The 20,616-nt window shown below is 31.7% G+C and overlaps 2 protein-coding genes across 2 annotated transcripts; one reads left to right on the top strand and one right to left on the bottom strand.

Annotated features, from left to right (window-relative positions):
* Nucleotides 1-2,497: 2,497 nt before the first annotated feature.
* Nucleotides 2,498-3,748, top strand: LOC128963976 (probable myosin light chain kinase DDB_G0271550). Its single transcript, XM_054310530.1, has one exon. The coding sequence runs from the start codon at nucleotides 2,585-2,587 to the stop codon at nucleotides 3,707-3,709; it is 1,125 nt and encodes a 374-aa protein (XP_054166505.1). The 5' UTR covers nucleotides 2,498-2,584; the 3' UTR covers nucleotides 3,710-3,748.
* Nucleotides 3,749-8,654: 4,906 nt separating this feature from the next.
* Nucleotides 8,655-20,460, bottom strand: LOC128964260 (WD repeat and FYVE domain-containing protein 3-like). The gene is made up of 12 exons (XM_054310838.1): nucleotides 20,034-20,460; nucleotides 18,756-19,955; nucleotides 18,568-18,665; nucleotides 17,885-18,478; nucleotides 17,136-17,816; nucleotides 12,225-17,069; nucleotides 11,789-12,149; nucleotides 11,457-11,705; nucleotides 11,056-11,383; nucleotides 10,884-10,991; nucleotides 8,918-10,805; nucleotides 8,655-8,782 (listed from the first exon to the last, which is right to left on the bottom strand). The coding sequence occupies exons 1-12, from the start codon at nucleotides 20,262-20,264 to the stop codon at nucleotides 8,656-8,658; spliced, it is 10,710 nt and encodes a 3,569-aa protein (XP_054166813.1). The 5' UTR covers nucleotides 20,265-20,460; the 3' UTR covers nucleotide 8,655.
* Nucleotides 20,461-20,616: the final 156 nt, after the last annotated feature.

Genomic DNA, 20,616 nt, shown 5'->3' with positions numbered 1-20,616 from the left:
ATTTGTTAAAAAAACCACAATTAACTTTTATATATCTAACCATAATAAAATAAAATACAATTTTATATATTATTATACTGTATATTGATTTATAATAAAGTGTAATCTTTAAGTAACATTTTATATAAATTATAATCTTATATTCAAATAAATATACTCTATATGTATAAACTTGAATTTTCTACAGTATTTAAGATATTTTTTAATATTATAAACATGTTTTTTATCAAAACATTTTGCTTTCATTTAGTCAATTAATTTTAATTGTTTTTTGCTAAATAAATTTTTATGTTATATTATAAATGTTAACATGATTTATGGTAATTATAAACTATTTGATTTTATTTATACAAACTAAAATTATCTGACAACAAACATAAAATAAAGAAAATATTATTTTTATATTAATAATATACATAATTTAGTATAATTAGTTTTTAACCAAAATGTATATAAATTAGCCATTTATTTGTTAACTAAAATAGTTTTTTTTAACTGAAAACACGATAATGCTATTTACTAACAAAAAAATATTACCAAAAAATTATATTATATATTATTTCAATTGAATTTAACTCAATTATTTACTTTTAATGATGTCATATAAATTCATTGTGACGTAAGATAAATACTATTTATCAATATATATATATATATGCTGTAAATTCTATGATATATATATATATATATATATATATAAGATTGTATATAATATGTAATCTTAAAAATAATAACAAAAATATCATTATAACGATACTGTATTTTTTTCTTTAAAAAATTAGTCAACAAATACTGTAGGTTGAAATATATTTATCTGTAATGGACTTAATTTTATTTTATTTTTTTCTCATCTCATTTTAAGACCACAAGTATTACTAACTGTCCATAAAATTCACGATTGACTTTACAGTATATAATAATAATACACAGTATTACTTACTTTATACTATTATAATATAATATAAAAAATACATGTACTGTATTATGGTTTAACATAATTTACACTTGAATTTATTGGCCATTTAAACACTGGCTACCGGTTATTATGATTATATAACATTACTATTGATATATTATTTATATTACTAATTTATCAACGATAATTTTAAACATGTTTAATATTTATTTGTTAAAAACAAATTTATTTATTAATTAAGTCATTCAATTAAATATTTGAGTAATAATAGTAAAAATATTAATACATTTATTATACTATACATATAAAGTACAATATAGTAGAGTATAATAGTACAGTACTAATAAATATAAGCTTTTAACGTTATAAATCTACTGTAAATTGTAAGTTTAGTCATATAAAATACAGTATATCTCATATGAACATAGCTATTGATTTTGATTAAGTAAAATAAATAAAACTTAATTTTTAAAATTTTTACACACAATTAAACCGTAAACTAATATAACTGTAACTTTTAATATTAGTACAATTACTAGGTTATGTAATGTATTAAATTAGAATAGAAAAATAATAAACTTGAAATTTCTGATTATACTGTATTATTGGTTTTGTTTTTGTTTATGTAATTTAATTTTAATATATACTATACTGTATTAACATAACTTTAATCACTGATTAAAACTTCAGTTCCGTCTGATTAATAGCATATTAATTATTATTATAAACAAATATAGTATTAAATTAATCCATATTTTCGACCCAAACATATGTACAAATATAGTACAGTATATTAAGTATCGAGAGTCATAATACTTTGCTATTTGTTTCAAATTAAAGTTTTTTTAAATTTATTGATAGATAAATTTTGCCTATTTTATTATGTAAGACTTATGGGATGTAATATTATGGGATGGGATGGGATGGGATGGGATGGGATGGGATGGGATGGGATGGGATGGGATGGGATGGGATGGGATGGGATGGGATGGGATGGGATGGGATGGGATGGGATGGGATGGGATGGGATGGGATGGGATGGGATGGGATGGGATGGGATGGGATGGGATGGGATGGGATGGGATGGGATGGGATGGGATGGGATGGGATGGGATGGGATGGGATGGGATGGGATGGGATGGGATGGGATGGGATGGGATGGGATGGGATGGGATGGGATGGGATGGGATGGGATGGGATGGGGGTGAGGGTGGTGTGGCATACTTTGTACAGTATATTAATCAATAGCATTTAAGTTAATTATACATTTAAATGTGTATTAAAACGTGGTATAACTTAAAAGATATATTGAATAAAACATAAGTGATTTGATGTGCAAATGTTTGCAAATGTTTATTTGCATTTAAATACAATTTATTTCACGCGACAAATAAAAGTCAAATGAAATCTACAATCACTATTCTAAGCAATTGTTAGGCAAAATATATAAATCTATACAAATATTTATGATTTGAAATACGTTTGAAAAATTTTTTTTAAAAATTGTCGCAAAAAAATAATATAATGTCTAAATCATTATCATATATATTGTCTTTTGTCTGTTGTTGTGGATGTTGTTTCAAATCAAAAGTTAAAAAGCTATCAAAACTATTGGATAAAAACTCTGTTGACAGATATGCGACCAAATGGGAGACAATTGTGCCCCCGATGTCCGACACCGAGGAAGCGGCAGAATTTGAAAAAGAGCTGAAATCGTTGCAAACAGTGAAGACAGATATGACTGCAATGAACAATAAGATAGACTTATTTAGAGTCGTTTTGAATACTAGAAAATACGAGTTAGTGTCAGATGTGCCCATCGGGAGGGGAGGCTTTGGACAGGTATTCAAAGTGAGACACTTGAACACCAAAGAGCTGTTGGCTCTGAAGACAATGGAACTGAAATCAGGCAATCATTTGAGTCGAAATCGGTTCTTGAGTTTCGTTAATGAAGTCAAAGCCCTTAAGAAGAATCCGCACAAAAATATTATTGAATTAATTGATAATTTTGTTGTTAAACAATATTGTTTTACAATACTCGAGTTGGCCAACGGCGGTGATCTCAGTAAACGATTGAAACGAAAATATTTAGACTCCAGACAGACATACACCGAATCGGAGGCCATCGACTATTTCGGACAAATAGTTAGTGCCATTCATTTTGTACACACAAACGGCTTAACTCATGGCGATCTCAAACTGGAAAACATATTGATTGTGATCGACAAACAAAGACAAGAAACATTGAAAGTTACTGATTTCGGGTGCGCACAGGTAGGCATCAATCAACAGAATCATCAATTGAATCTAATGAATAGCGCCACCGGAACAGTAGTCTATATGTCACCCGAACAGCTAAGGGTCTACTTATGTAATAATTTGAATCGACCGGATCTATTCAAAAATCCAACTCATAATTATAATCCCTTTCGATCGGATATCTGGGCGCTCGGTATATGTCTCTATAGACTACTATTCTATGAACACCCGTATGATTATGATTTCAACAATGAATTGCAGTCATTGCCACTAATGTTGAATAGTATGAAAGCTGCGATCAATGCTCCCAAACGTTATACTAATCATGTGAGCAATCAATGTATGGATTTGTTGAGAAATTTACTTAATTATCAAAAAGATGCCCGAATTGACATACAAATGGTTGTCCGACACGTTTGGCTTAGAGATTGTCCACATTTGACATATATTTTTGCTAAAAAACAGCAACAAAAAAGAAAAACTCGTAAAAGCAAAACTAAAGCAAATACTAAAAAAACAAAATCTAAACCATAAAACAGCTTAATATTATTATTATTATTATTATTATTAATACTCGATATAATTTGAATTTCATTAGTAATATATCAATATTTTAGCTTAATTATTTATTTTTAATAATCTGTGAATTTTTAGATTATTACAGTATATTATCAATATTATACAAATATTTCTAATTTATGTATATTAATAACAAGTTTACTATACAATTAACAAACATATTGCTGTTTTATTATATTATTTTTATTATAAATTGTTAATTGATAGTAAACAACTAATATTTATAAAAAAAACTGGAGTTATTAATATTTATAATAATAATAAAATAAGTTTACATTAAGTAATTAATAATCTATTTAATTAATTTATATAATAATATGTTAATAATAAATGAAAGTCATAACATAAATTATATTTTTATATATTTTATTTTTACATTAATCACTTAATGTGATTGATTATAAATTACATTATAATTACAGAAAAAATGCATTATAAAAGTATATTAACTTAAGTGTTGCCCAGGTAGCTAAATAGATTAGGTAAATAATAGAGGTCAATTGACATTAATTTTTATATTAATTGACATAACAACTTATATACGTTTTTATCAATAATAATATTAATTATTGTAAATCTTTATACAGTATTTACTAATATTATAATCCAAATTAAAATATGACAAAATGTATTATTGTATTTACTTTCTTTTAATTAATAATAATAATATTAAATTGTTTACTAATTACCTAACAGACAGACAGTCTATAAACTTATTTGTAAAATATTTTTTTATTATAATAAAAATTTTCAAATAAGTTTTTGACAAACAAAATATTGTATTTTATACATAGTATAGTACTTTGCTTTGCTATACAATATTATTAAATATTAAATCTTTTTTATATTAAAACTTATTTTTTTAGTTTGAGACAAATGTCACAAACAGTTTACAAAATATCAATAGAATTGAATGTTCAGTGATTTCACTGATTTTACAATCAATCTGTATCTTAATATTACAATAAAATAACAAAAAATATTATTTTTGTATTGTTTATATAAACAATTTTTTTGTGTTACTAATAATAATAACAAAACTAAGAGTATATTTACTTAAAAATTATTTGAAGACTTTTAACAATAAAGTTTTAAAATTTTAAACATATAAATATTTAATTTACATTTATATCAATAAATAAATAACAATAATAATTATAAAATAATATACTGTATGCGTATTTTAATTTAATTTAGTTAAGTATTTTTTGTTGCTATAGTTATAATACAGTATAAATATTTATAGTATAAGTTATTTATAATAGTTATAATGTTTCTAAGTATTACTAATAAATATTTATTTAAATATCTAATTTTTGTAATGGCTAAATTATCTAATAATAGGTATATTTTTATAATTTTTTTAAAGTTACTATTATGAAACTTTAATATTTTATAAAACATTTGTCAATGAAAAAAAATAATGTATTAGTATTTTTAACAATAACACTAATAATATTTTAAATTTTTTTCTAAGAATATTCTATGAAATTAATATCATAAATAACAATTAGCATAACTAATAATTATTTTTAAAATATATATAAAAACTATACTTTTAAAAACTATTATACTGTAAATTGTTTTTAATTATTTAGAAAATATAACCAATAAAATATTTCCGTGATATTCAAGTAAAATATATTGTATTATATTATAAATATATTATATTTACTTAAATCAGTTTCAAATAAAATATTTAAAAAATATATATTTAACTTTATAGTAATTTTAATGGGTATTTATTATTTTTTAGACATTTTTCTGTGTTTTATTTATCATTAGGTTTTTTTTGGAGCAATTAATAATTCAAATAATAATTATAAATTTATATCTTTTACATAAAATATAAAGATATAGAAAAATATCAAAGAATATTTTTGCAATAATATTAATATATAAAAGTTATATATTGTAAACTCATTTAATCAATGCATTCATGCATTAAATCTAATGTTATCAAATATATTGTCTCTATAATGGCAAATATATTGTATCAAATATATAGTGGTCATCACTTGTAATCACAATATATAGTGGATAGGGTGACCAACAGTCCCGGTATGGCCTGGACTGACCTAAACACTGACTGATTTTACTAATTATTTCAGAGTTCACGATAGGATTACATTAGCTAATACAATATTTTAGTACAAATGGTTACATTAATAATATATATATATATATATATATATACAGTATATATACTAATACAGTATTTTGTATAAAACATATAAAAAGTATTATAGTATAAAAAATGAATAAAATTTTCATGAAAAATTAATACATACAATGATATTATATTTGTTTTAGTAACAGTAGAACATTAAAAAAAATGTTCAAAAATTTTTAATGATTTTATTTTTATTAAAATTAATTATTATTAATAAATAATTTTAATGGTCAGTACACATAAAATCATTTGCCTAATCATAAGTTTAATTTTTTTTCTTCAATTTTACAATAACAAATGGCTAGAAAGTAATTATGTCCCGAATTTGTCCCGGAATATTATTTTTTTTATAAATTATCAATGTCCTTTTTTAAATATAAAATTAGTTGGTCAGTCTAGTTTTTATTATATTATATAATAAATGATAAATGTTTTTCTTTTTTATTGTTGTATAAAGTATTGGAGTTTTAATATTTTATATGAGATACACACATATAATTTATATAATACAAACAAACAATCAAATACACAATACATAATAATAATAGTATTGAATAGATTGCAAATACAGTAATTGAAATAAGAGATCAACAATTTTATTTATCAATGTTTTATATGGCTTTTTGTTATAATGAGAAATAAATATATCATTAGTAAAGGATTTTATCATAAGTAATACCAAAAAAAAAAAATTAATATAAAATGAATTGTATTTTTTGTGGGATTTATCTGTGGATCAAAAATATTAAGTTTTTTTGTACATAAATTTTTTGTCTAAATTGAATTTTTAGCTAAAATAGTTTTAACTTAAAAATCTGAAACATAATTTTTTAGACAAATTTAATCTCAAGAGATCCCGGAAAGCCTAAAACCGATACTTTTCTAAGATAATAAAATTGTTGAAAATTAAATGACCAGATTTTAAAACATAAGTGAGCTTTCAATTTCATATTAAATATTATATATCGTTAGAAATAAAGTACTGCATAAAGTAGATTGTATTTTATTGATATAACCTATATATTGATAATATTAAAATACTATAAATATATAATATGCTGTATATAACTTAATATATAACTTATAATATTTAATATAGTTTAATATTATCGGTATATGTGATTCTGTATATTATTTTACAACATATATATTGTACTGTAAATGGTACTATAGTTTCACTAATATAATATAAAGCTGATAAATAATAGTAACATAATTTAACGGATATAAATGATATAACTAATAGATATGGTATATAAAATTATACAATATATATGTTTACTTTATATAATTTATATTAAAGATTGTAAACATTTGCATAATTGAGACAATTATTGTATTAGTAGAATAATGAGATCATAATTCTGAAAATTTTATACTATAGTTCAATACGTAAATGTTATTAATAAATAAATTTATGATAAAACTTAAAACTATTATTGTGTTGAATAAATCTAACATTATTACAGTTTTATGTTTTAACAATTCTAATGGGTTTATGATTATATATACTGTACAATAGCAACGAAAATATTAGTACTAAATTCTAAATACTAATTCAGATTTTGAAATATACTTATAATTATTCTACTTTTTTCGGCAATTATTGTATTAATTTTTTCTGTAAATATTTATCATCTAAAATAATTGATAGTAAAACTAAATTTAAATACTTGTATAAATTTATTACTTTTATATATTCAATTTATAAAAATAGTTTTATTATATACCGTATAATAAGTTTAATATTATAACATTATGAGTTCTATAAATTTAAGAGATTATCCGATTAAGAGATTAATATTATTTTTAAAATTTTTTATTTAAGGTAAATAAATCAACTGAAATTAACACAATTAAATTAATTAGTTATTTATTTTAATTAAAATAACAATACTTAAAAATTGCATAAAATTATCAGTTATTTAAATATAAAATAATAATTTATAAAATTAATATACAGTGTCACTCAATTATTTTTATTATTATCATTTCTATAATACATTTTTTGACAATTAAATATTTTACATAAAACAAAATTCTAGTTTATAATAATCTCTAATTTTAAACAGTCATTTATATATATTTTTTATATATACTGTTTAGAAGAATAAATTTATATATTCAATATATATATATATTTTATAATTTCATAAAAATTAAGCAAAAATACTGTATATTTAATATTAATACTAACATCAATAATATTGATAAGTTACTATTGATTTTATTATCTTAAATAATTACACTTAAACATTACTTCAAAATAGGAAAATTAAACAAAAAAATTAAAATTTAGTAAACATTGATTAATTCTCAATTTATATTAATATAAAATATACAAAATTAATTATAATTCAATTAATAAGAGTTATATAAAAAATCAATAGAAAATTTGTTAAATAATTTAATAAATAATATTAATTATTAATAAAACAAACTTAACATTTAAAAGTTAAACTTAAATTAAAAAATTTATGTTAATAATTCATTTTTAAATAAAACTTTTATAACTTAAATAAAATAAACTAATGTATGAATTAAATGGTAATATAATTATGTATTTTTTTTTATAACTTAGATATGACTAAATTGGCCGTAAAATAATTATGCATATAATAACATCCATTAATAACATTCATATACAATATAAATAAATATAATATACTTTTTTTATATATATATATAATTCATAAATTTTTTAGTAATTTCTTTTAGTTTTCAGTTATTATTTTTTCGGACGAAGAGATTGTGGTTGTGTTTGTTGTGACTGAAGATTTTGGAAACAGTTTTGACAGACTCTGACCGGTTTGTAGATCTTTAGTCGCATTATCTCTGATTCAAATTTTGAACACCTGTTTGATTAGACAATTGATTTTATTTAAAACATATGGTTTTTTTAAAAAAAAAATTTGACCAAAAAAATAATAAGTTATTAATGAGATTCATGTGTTTTAAAAAATTATTTTTTTTATCAAAACATAACATACTTTGAACAGAAAACGTGTCCACAATTTCTGCAGTGGTGTCGGCGCTCCGAAAATGTAAATTTCACGCCACAGTTGGTACAGCTTTCGACTAATTCATCTTTAACCCAATGGTCAGAAACAGTGCCCCGACCTTCGCTCACTGTCCACGAGAACACCCGACCTCTGGCGTCGCCAACAAAAACCGTTTTATTATCTTTAGAAATGGCCAACGCTGTGATAGCGGCCGGTTCGGTGTTGTCGTTGCGCTCGAATGCTGTATGCATTGTCAGCTTCGAACAGAACACTAATTTGGGGATCCATTTATGGCCCGGTTTGAGGACAGCATTCAATTGATTACGGTTTCGATTGCATTCGTTTTCATTAACTATAATGAATGAGTCGAACAACGATGTGTCCGATTTGGATGTCCGGATCTTTGGCACTTCAAGAGCTGAGGCCCCGCTTGCCGTCAAATTTGTCGGTGTCTTTGGTAATGGCTTTTGATGTTTTGATGCTTCCATTTGTTGCGTCTGTTTATTGAGAGAAGTGACAAAAATTGTCGTTGACTTCGACTGTGGCATTGAAAGCGTTGGTATGTCATCTGATGGCTCAATATGTAAGAGATCCCAATCATTATCCTTGTCTTCAGGAGACGATGCGTTGCCTTCGGTAGACTCTTCATCTTCATCGCCTTTATTACTCTCGGCTGTAGCCGAAGCTATGGACAGTCGGCGAACAATTTCATCTTTCGACACAGGAATTACCAGCGAAGACTCGCCTTTACAGACATCGGTGGTCGGCGTCGACGATATGCTAGTGTTAGAAGATCTATCACTTTTGTCATCGTCGTCAATGGGCACCTGTACGTAGTCTAGTGACCACATTTTGACCACACCGTCCGACGATCCCGTCATAATGACATTTTGTGGATCCCATTCGTTATACGTCGAAAATGCCACACAAAGTACTTGAGTGGTGGACATAGATTGAGTCGACATCGAGATGTTCAATGTATTAACACTGGCTATGAGATCACCGTTGATGGACCAAAGATAAAGCCAATTTGATGCACAAGTAGCTATATCTCCGGTCAAATCATTGATAGCAATGGCAGCAATTGGTGCCGAATGAACAGAATTTGTTCCTCCGCCTAATTGTCGGACAAATATCAAACGATTCAAATCCCAGATAATACAAGTCTTGTCTCTGGAACCGCTGACAATAATTCCATAGGCGGCTGACGAGCTCAAGCATGTAATGGGTTCGGTATGTCCGTACAAATTCTGAATTAGTGCCATGTTTTGCATTTTGCCTTTAATTCTCCAAATAGATATTACCGAATTGGTTCCGGCAGTTATGATAATTCTCGGATTGGGAACAGTGGCGCATAAAATCTCTCCATTTGGTGGCAATAGAGTACTTTCCCATATAAATAATGCCCGATCCGACTCATACGGACCTATTCTTAAGCTATGATCAGCAAAACCCCACGCAATGTAGCGATTAAACTGAGGCGGAATCAAGACTTTGTTTTGTTCGACGGCCAGCAATGACTTATCCTGTTGTATGATTTGGCCGACAGCTCCGCGAAGCTCTTTAATCGGATGAAGAGATGGCCGCAAATTATCTAAATGATGTATAAATACTTTTTCTGTACCAGAATTGCTCATCAATACAGAATTGAGACCAACAGACGGTAATATTGGTGTCAATGGAAGGTTTGACGTCTGATTGAATATCTTTTTCATTGGATGTGGTTTTTTGAACAATTGTTTTGGTATTTGTCCAAAATTATTAATGAATCCAATTGTGGCGTTTTTCCTTAATGGATCATCGATGGTATAGATATCAACATTTCCTTCATAGAAAAGATGATGGAATACATTGACCGCTTCAACAGCTGCGGGACCTATCAATCAAATATAACGATAAATTCATTTTGACATTAATTTAAACAAATAATTTTTTCATCACTGGTGTCACTAACCCTGTTGTTTGTAACCGAAGATAAGATCAATCCATTCGTGAAGATGTGCCGAAACATAATCACATTCGAGAGCCGCTCTATGGACTCGAATAAACTCTCGCGTGTCATCTGACAAAAATAAATTTAGTTAAAAAAATATTTCAATTTAATTATATCTTAAATTGCACCCAACCTTTAGCCCACGGAGGAAGAACAACATCGTCGAGTTGGACACCGCTTTGTTTAATACCCAAATCAAATCGATTGGAATTAATTAAAAATTCGGGCAAATAAAAGAATTCGGGAATAAGCTCTTTAAGATCGGCCATATTGTTCTTAGCGGCCGACAGCCAGGCGTCGCCAAACGAGTGGAACATCCTATCGGCCAAATCAAAGTGTCCGCCCTGTAGACTAAGGAAGTGCTGAGCGAACGGTTCCATTCGGACCAGATATGAGGCCACTATCATTGCGCTCGAATAAAACGTTCCGTAATGATAGGGTCCTTGGATCAGGTCATCACCCTATCGGTGGCAAAAATATATAGTACCGGTAAGTGATAATACAGTTCATAGGTGTTAAACATCCAAATAATACCCCTTTAATATTGGAATCGGCGTCCCATTCGTTAAATCGTTTCTTAAACTGTTCCAATCGATCGGTTGTTTGTGCGCCCATTGGTTTGGACAGATCGCGGAACGTTCGCGGATCCATAAAGTCCAACTCAGAGCTGACGTAATCGGCAATAACCCACGGAAATACCGGGTATTGCATTAAATCATTATACGAACGACCGGCCAATGTATTCAAATTCATCAGATATTGAAAGTTTGATATTTCTCCTCTCTATTGGAATAATTAGGTGATATAAATCATAGGAAAATTGACATCATTTCAAAGAACATTTGATCAATTGATCCAATACTTACAACCCATCGCTGTGTAACCGATGTTTCGCCGATAAGATTACTCAAAATTCCTGCCGTCTCAACATTTGCATTGCGTTTTTGACCCATAAGCGAGTCCTGAGCGTTATCTGTGACTGAAGTGGCCACCGACATAAACCGCGAGTACACTTTGTTCCGTATTTTGCGTGGAAACACAAGTAATGAATTTCTACCGTCCAAAGAGAACACTTCCAATGCAATCGGTTGCAACAGATATCGTCGTTTGTGAACTTCTTTGATATCTTCAAAACTAAATTTACTGCAAGTTTTCTTTGTTGTCCTCTTAGATCCACCAGATATGCTACTTCGCGGAGACGAACTCGGAACTATCGGATCGTGCATACTATACAAACACAAAAATAAGATATTATCCGATATAAACAAAATTACTATAAAATATGGGTATAAATCTATTTACTTTGCCGGCAATGAATCAATATCTCTAATTTCCCGAGTCTTGAGTAATGTAAAGCCATCAATGAGATAGAAGTGCTCTTTGCCGAAGAGTAGCAAACCTTCATATGTGTCCAAACCTTGAATTCTTGCCACTCGAAACATATGTGATATACGTTCGCCCTCTTCAAGCAACCGGAGAACAGTCTGCATCTCTACCTGTTCGAAGCGATCGCCAGATTTCTGACGGGCCATCTCAGCACTGATATCCACAAACCCTGAATCGCCCTGTGCTCCGTCACATTCCCGATCCTGAGACTCTTGTATTATGTCGGATATGTCCTGATCGTCGATATCAGACGACGATTTCGATGGCAACAATGACGATGTTTTTATTCCTTGAAATGCCTGTTCTGTACTACTTGTGGTCGGCATTAAAGGCATGACATCATCGAAATTGTCATCAATTGAATTCTTGTCAATCAAACTGTTGTTTTCTGGTCTGTATCTCTTGTAATGTTCTTTAGAGTCAAAACTGATAGGAATTTTAAATTTTAACGCTTTGCTATCCATACCGTCAAACTCAGGTTTAAATGGATAATGAGTGTAAAATAAGTCGTTTCGGATCAACTTTTTCCGCATACGATGCGGACCTTCAGTCATATCTAATTTCCATTTATCTAAATTTCTGGATCCATAGTCCGGACCCCAAATAGCCCGCTCTCTAATCAATAATTCGTATTCCGATACAATCCAATCGTCGTAAACGTATTTCATGAGGTGATAATCAGATTGAGTTTTTTGTTTTAATTGTAGTTCAATAAAGTCATTGATAATCGACAGATGAATAGTTGTCCACTGAAACACTTCATTCTTAGTCATCAAAAGCCATGGTTGAGGTGAGCCTTGTATTAATGAATCAGAAAACGAGTTACGAAAAGCTTCTTTTCGTGCGGCAGCGCCAACACTGACAGCTGTGGACACAACTCCGCTAACAACACCAGTGGTTCCGCCGACTATTTTCGAGACGAAACCGCCGCCAGCCTTAGAGACTAACGAATTGAATTTATTAATATTCGCTAACTTTTCGGATATAATAGCCGTCGGACTCGAAACCGATGGCGAATCAAGTGATGACGTGCCGGCCGCTCTTCGGCGTTGTCTTTGTTGTTCATATTCGATATAATTGACCCAAACTTTAAGTGTTGGATCGTAAAGAGTTTCCCTAAGCATTAAGATCTCGGGTGTAATCGAAGTCAATCCAAAAGCCGGTGTATTCGGAGCTAAATTTATTTTCAACGACTCTTCAAGTAGTTGTCGCTTAGATAAGTAAATTTCGTCCCATATTTTTCTGGCTACCGATGCAATCAATAGGGCGCCCTCATCGGCATCGGAACCGGGACCAGAGTCAGGAACGTGCCAAGTAGTCCGCGATTTTGATGACAAACTTATCTTCGCTTCATCAATAAGTTGAAGCAAACAGTAGGTGAGACAAACAAAAAATTCAGAATCGGTGTTACACGAAGAGATTAGGATCAGCTGACGGCTGGTATAGATGCGCTGCAGAACCTCTAACATTGATATGCGATCTGATATGCTCTCCAATGGACGGGACAGTAGGTAAAGGACAGTTCGGTTCAATGATTTATACAAAAGAGTTAGTTCAGAAACGGAAGACGTCTTTGATGACTTGGTCTGTGGTTGCGGAGAAGGGTTTCCAACATTGATACGAGTCATCAGTTTGAGTATACAGTCGAGTATCTCTTTGCGGTCGCGAAGATAACAATCCTGCCATAGTTTGTCGACTACTATGGCAATGAAGGCGACAATATTAGTTGAGGTAATCTGTTGTTGTTGTTGTGGTACATAATTGGACGATTCGTGCTGTTGAGACATAAACTCTGTCAATGATGTCAAGTGCTCCAGAAGCGATTCAATAAGCTCTGTTTGGGCCAACTTGCAGGAGGCAAAGCCCTCCAAAAATTGCTCAAATATGGCAATTGGACGAACCGCTGCATGGGTTTGACTACTGATTAAATTTATTATTATTAATCTAATGAAATCCATAATATACTTCTTTGCCGAGTGAGTGGTTAGAACAGAGTCTTTCGTGTCCGTAGACGACGATTCCTTATTTGTATTTTGTTGTTGTTGTTGTGATTCTTCGGCAATAATTGTCTGGCAAAGAGCTAATATGAACTCAGCGTTGGACTGACAAAAGATTTGAAAATCTTTGCGATTGTGATACAAATACATAATAAATTGAATCAAAACGGTAGGAAAATCGGTAAAGTTGTCGATGTCGTCCAAATCCCAGATTAACGTATGAATCATCGATAGTATTGTTATCGACAAATCTTTACAATAAAAATTTGGCGAATGAGCGAACCTTTTGTTAGATTCGGTGAACAGACAGTTCCACAGGTTATCCAAACTTAACTGTTCAAACGTTTCGATTGTCTCCAATACTGAGGCCGATAGACTCTGGTATTGTCCGACAAGAGCTTGGAATAAGACTAGATATACTTTGGGCTGTTGGACGTGGGATGATATCAACCAATTCATGTATAGAAAGCCGGGAATCGATAGCAGATCGTTGCGAATCATTTTCATTCCCGTCGTACGACTTGTTAACACTGTTTGCATGGAACTGGAGTTTGGCGGTGTGTTTACATTGAATCCCAACAATTGGACACCGAATCGACTTTCGAGTACAGCTTCAGTATCCTTAAGCCAACCACCATTAGATGTTCCCTCTTTAAACTTTGTATACAATGTTTGATTAGATATGACAACCATTAAGTTAACTAAACCAATGGTCACTGTTTCCTTATGGAGTGAACTTTGAAGAAACAGTAAAAACCAATCGAAACCCAACAATCGGGCCAACTCTTCTTGTATGGCGTGATTGATGGCCTGTTGTTGGCTACGAGTCATTAGCTGAAGGATAATCTTAAGCAATGAATTTCTCAATTCAATTGTGTCGCCAGTCTTTTCGTCGCTATTAGCCGGCAATAGCGATGCTATAAATTGGCCAAAATATAGGAGATCCGAGTGACGGGATGTTTGATTGAGTAGTCGAAAGCATAGAGTATAAAGCAATGACAGTATCTTTGTGTCGGTTATGCGTATTTCACGCGTCAGATTCAGAAGTTTCGGCAGTAAAGACATGTCGCGCAAGACTTTTAAATTTGACGATTTGTTTTCAGATGAAGAATGACTGGATTCAAGTAATAATTCATTCAAATGTTCTAAAAGCGATTTTAATAACTCGTTTTGCGCCCATAGGTCGAGCTGATCGGCCAATAGATCCTTAAACGCTCCAAATCTCTGAATTTCCATTGAACTGTCATTTGATCTCTTGATATCAAGAGTGCCAATCAAATTGAATGTTAGATGTAATACATGTGAATTGAGGAACTGTCGCTTTCGCCTGAAGAGCATTGCAAGTGTCTGATAGCCATTAATTCTTTCCATTTCCAGCTGTAGTTCGCGATTTGTCCGAATGACACAAACCAGTGCTTTGACGCTGGCGTACAACGATTCGACGTCTTGAGTGTTGGCAATTAGTCCCAGCAATAGAGTAGCGCCGCCGATGTCACTACAGGTGACGGTAACTGGTTTTGGGACAAAACAACGGGCGCCAATGTTGCCAATTAGGATACCACCCAATGAACGACTGGGACCACAAAGATGTGCCGACGAATTGTGCAAAACATAAATGGGTGTCGCGTTCTCGTGAGTCGATATACCCAAAAGTTTTGATATTTGTCGGCAATCGAAACGAGAATAAACTCTTCGCATTTTGGCCAAAGTCATTGCCGAAGTGGCTCTCGAGTTCAGCCCAAATATAACCCGATCTTCAGGGATGTGTTGCTGAATCTGTTGAAATGCCTGAACGTGAGTTACGCCCTGAAAGCTTCCGATATAATTGGGACCTAATGAGTGAATGTATGCCACAAACATCGAGTTGAGTGGCTCTTCGAGCAGATGACAGGGACCCTGTTTCCAGACAAGGCGCGACTGTTTGCGCCATTGAGGAGGAGTTCCGATAAACCCATTAACAAATAAAGGACTAGCGTTTGAGATGCCGGAAATGCCGCCGACGACTGATGATATATAATGTAATTTTTGACTAGCGATCAGTTGACCATCAATATAGACACTGACCGTCGAGTTCTTCAATAGGGCGCGATTGAGAATTATAGCGATGTGATGCCATTGACCTTCTTGTATAAGTTCCGGTGACCAAACTCTCAAATGATGGTCGGCATCGAATTGGTGGGGAAAGCCTGACGAACCAACTTCACAGTCACTGAAGATCGGTATTTCTTGAGTGGATATTAGAAGTGCTTTATCTCTGGCAGCAATTTGTAACTGAAAGCAAGCGTACTCTTGACCCGACTGTGCGGCCCTATATAATGTCAATAGTCTGACATTATGGGACTCATCATTGGATGTCGGAGAAAATTTTTCCACACAAATCCATGTCGTATATGAAAAACCTGATTGTGGCGGAAAAGCGCGTTCACCGGTGCCGATACCGCCGTTGACAGTAATGGGAACATCGGAATTGCCAACAATAGCACCGGTCAACAGGTTTGTAGCGCTCGAACTGTTTCCACTTAAACTGATCGGTGCTATCGATGGCAAAAATAGCGACGAAAATCCTTCCTGATTCATATCGAACTCGACAAATGGCGGCTGAAGTAAATGATTACTTGTTCCGTCTTTAGGTGTAGTCATGCTTACGATGGTTTTGATTCGTGTCAATGCTATCGGTCCACCGTTTCGTTGATTTTTTGGTTTACCGTTACCTAAATCATCGATTGGTATACAGTTTAATGGTTGTCCTAATCTCAAAAAATTTCTACCAAAAAAAATAAATAAATTTATTATCACTTTTATTTAAATTATCTAATTATAGTTAACATACCGGAGCTCTTTGGGCTGAATATTTTGTGCGGAAAGCCTTTCGAGTATATATTGTGCTGTTGTATGCAATGAATGACTTTCATTAAGTAAAGCTTCGCTATACCTGTCCATTAAAATCTCAGTCACTAAACCTATTTCGCACATAACTTGTTGATTGCGTTCTGACTTCAATAGTCTACGCAAAACTTCCATCAAATAAACTCTTAGGTTTTGATCGGGAATCGATGGAATCAATTGAAACATCGATATCAATACAGAGGAATGGACAATAAGTGGCGGATCTGTAGATAAAGATCCAAGTGATAGATGTGGTGGTCGTTTGGTTCCCGAAACAGACCCAGTCTGAGTATTTGTCGGAACTTTTGGTGCCATAGTTGTCATAGTTGAGCATTTGTCAGACACATCAAGTGTCATATCATAAAGTAATCTCATGAGAAGACACGCACATTCTGAACGTGTCATCGGATGTTTTGGCGGTAAATCATTTAGTGAACTATTAAACAGTTGTTCGTAATTGGTTTCATCTGCGGTGTCGCCATCAGCTATAATATCCGATTCGCTGGTAAAACAGCCTAAAAGTCGTATGGAATCAGTTAAACTCGATGCACATATCTCTTGGGCAAAGAAACGTGCGTTTGCCGGCTCGTAACGCATAGCCGTTGTTAGCGATGCAAACACACACCTAACAGAAAAAACAGTAAAAAGTTAGTGATAACCACTGGTAAGTCATGTTTACAATTTGGATCAAACCTTAATAGGTTCCAAATCTTTTTCGGTTCAATATTATTCCATGTCTTGCAATCGAGACATCCCTCCATATGGACTAAAACAGACATAACATACACAAAACCGCCAACTTTTCTGAATATAGCCCTCACTCTGTGATTCTCTCTTAATACTACCAAAAGTGACTTTAGTATTGAAGACTTTAGATTTAGATTTGTGGTAATATCGGACTCTCTGTGCATTAATGCTAACAAATTGGCCAAATGTTCTTCGCCAGCGTTGGAAAGTACTAATTGTTGGGTTATTTGAAATGCTTTTTTGCGCAACTCTTTTGAACATTTATTGTTTGACAAAAATCCAAACGAATGTTTAGCGGCTCCGCATTCGCTGAAGAGCTGACAGTTTTGATTGTTTGGTCCGACCAGCATATGAATGACATTGTCGACTATCAACTGAAGTAACGGCTCGTTCTCATTATCCTCGGATTGGGAATAGTATATGAGCTGAGAGGCTATTATGTCGAGCAAACCAACTTCGCGAAAGACATCGGCAAATATAACATTGAATTTAAGAATTGACAGCAAAAATTTGAGACATATTGTACTGCTTTCGATGGAACTGTAGTTTAACAATAAAAAAAACATTAACCGGTAATTATTAAACAATAATCTAATTAGTTATCTAAATCTTTATAAAAAAATCATTACTGTTTTGATTTGATGATAATGGAAATACTGATCAACTCTTTACAGGGAACGTAGCGAAGTTCAAACACAACAAACTCCAAAAGTGTAAAAAATTTTACCTAAAAATATATAAAATATTGTTTATGAAAGTCATTAAATAGTTAATAAAAAATTAAAAAACAAGTTTTCATAAACTGTATGAAAATTACCTGAACATCGGTTGACTTAAACTGAAGTTTTTCGGCAAATTGACTCAAAGTGTTTTGCGAGTCCAGTATAAAATAGTTGGCCTTATCTTCATTGTTCAGCGCATACATTGCGTCTAAAATCAGCTCTTGAAGTAGGGATGTCTTGGAGCGCATCCAAACCGTTTGGAAAACGTTATAAGCGTTTAGATTTTTTATGGCATTTTTAGTGGTCGGTCGGGGCATCGAAAAGTCATCCATTATAAACAAATGGTTTACCGAAAGTGGTCGCGGTTTTAGTTCCCGAGAACCGACTTTAGTGAATTGCATTGTCATATTGATTAACTTCTTAAGCAATTCTAATTCATCCGAATTTTGTTCTAATTTCAGACAAAAATCAATCATAAAGTTGTAACCAAAACAACTCTTAAATTCGTCTAAAAAAATATTAACGGCCGAAGAATTTTTACTAATATTTGCGGCCAATTCGGACATAAAGCTAATTAAAGTGCCAAACATTTCCACAATATCCGACGTTTCCGTTGTGCCCAACTCTAGCATTCTTTGCATATTTTCAAGATATAAACTAAGACATCCTTTCTCTTTCAAATATTCGGCACTAATATTGTTATTCTTAGCCATTGTTAAGATGACATCCGACGCTGTTTTTCGCCACAAAGCGTTGTGCTTCGGGCACCAGGAGGTTATGGCATTAAATAGTAGCGACAAATCATCTTTTCTGGTTAACTCAATAAGTGCCGAATGAAATGAACACAAACGAATCAATAACTGTGAAAAAATCTTTTGCAATAACAAACGTCTGTCTATTGGTTTCAGCTCTTCTTGCGATTGACTGTCGCTCGTTGGTTGGCAATCATTAAGTGGTGGCAAATCAAAGAACAAATACAAACACTTAACCAGTGTTGAGGTCAACGAATTTGTGGTCATTATGGAGATCAGTGGCGCAGAGTTGGAGCATACGATCAGATTGAGTGTCGATAACAAACACCAGCCTTTCTTGTCTGAAGGTGACTCCAGAGCTGGCGTTATCTCCAGAAATTCGACGATGGCTTGCGAAGCATTTTCAGTCGTCTTACTGCTGGCCCGACGACGTATTTCGGTGACCATCAAACGTGAAACCATTTGCGTGAATGCGGTCACATCACAGAATTTTTCAAACATATCCACATGAGATCCATTATTTTGAACACTTGTACCAAATACCTGTAAATTCAAATAATAATAATATATTTATAATATTAAGACATTGAAAGAGTTGATTACAAACTGAAGATAACATACTTTACAAAATAGTGGTAATATATTGTATATCTTGAGTTCGTGCAGTTCGTTGACCTGTTGCGATGACCCGACCGACGGCTCGTTGGCCTTAATATCGCCGAATAGTTTGTTCAAATGCGATAACGACAGCGACGTCTCGGCCGATGTCGCAGAAGATAAGGACGAAGACGACGATTCCCTATCAGTTTCGGTTCGGGTCTGCTGTGAGACCAATCTTCGCATAATATTCATCGTTTCTGTCGTCGTTTCGATCTCTCTAATAAAGTCTTCATTTATTATGTCTTCATTAAGACAGCCATCGATATTATGCTGCGGTTATTATCACCCGATTTGATCACAACATATGATTTATAACTACATTGACTGACATTTCAATGTTTGTAAACAATACTACTATTTGTGTGTCAATTGATTAATACATTCAAAGGTAGTAAAAGGTATTATTAATGGCAACAAATTATTAGGAATTATACATACATTCCATATATATTAGCATAGATTATTACTAATATATACATACATATCTTGTTTAATATGTATAACAATCATACATATATGGTAAGCTCCGCCCTATTATAGTTTT

Source organism: Oppia nitens, unplaced genomic scaffold (assembly GCF_028296485.1).
Source record: "Oppia nitens isolate AA-2021 unplaced genomic scaffold, nextdenovo-longstitch-racon4-pilon3 scaffold8_pilon_pilon_pilon, whole genome shotgun sequence".
Taxonomy (NCBI): Eukaryota; Metazoa; Arthropoda; class Arachnida; order Sarcoptiformes; family Oppiidae; genus Oppia; species Oppia nitens.
Note: the sequence above shows the minus strand (reverse complement) of the source record. Positions and strands in the feature narration are given on the sequence as shown.

Excerpts from the sequence above, each read along its gene's own strand:
- LOC128963976 (XM_054310530.1), top strand. The coding sequence starts at position 2,585 with ATGTCCGACACCGAGGAAGCGGCAGAATTTGAAAAAGAGCTGAAATCG.
- LOC128964260 (XM_054310838.1), bottom strand. The coding sequence starts at position 20,264 with ATGAATATTATGCGAAGATTGGTCTCACAGCAGACCCGAACCGAAACT. Across the intron at positions 18,666-18,755 it reads TTAAGTCAACCGATGTTCAG|GTAAAATTTTTTACACTTTT; the intron begins GTAATTTTCATA and ends ATATATTTTTAG. Across the intron at positions 12,150-12,224 it reads ATTGATTCATTGCCGGCAAA|TATGCACGATCCGATAGTTC; the intron begins GTAAATAGATTT and ends GTGTTTGTATAG.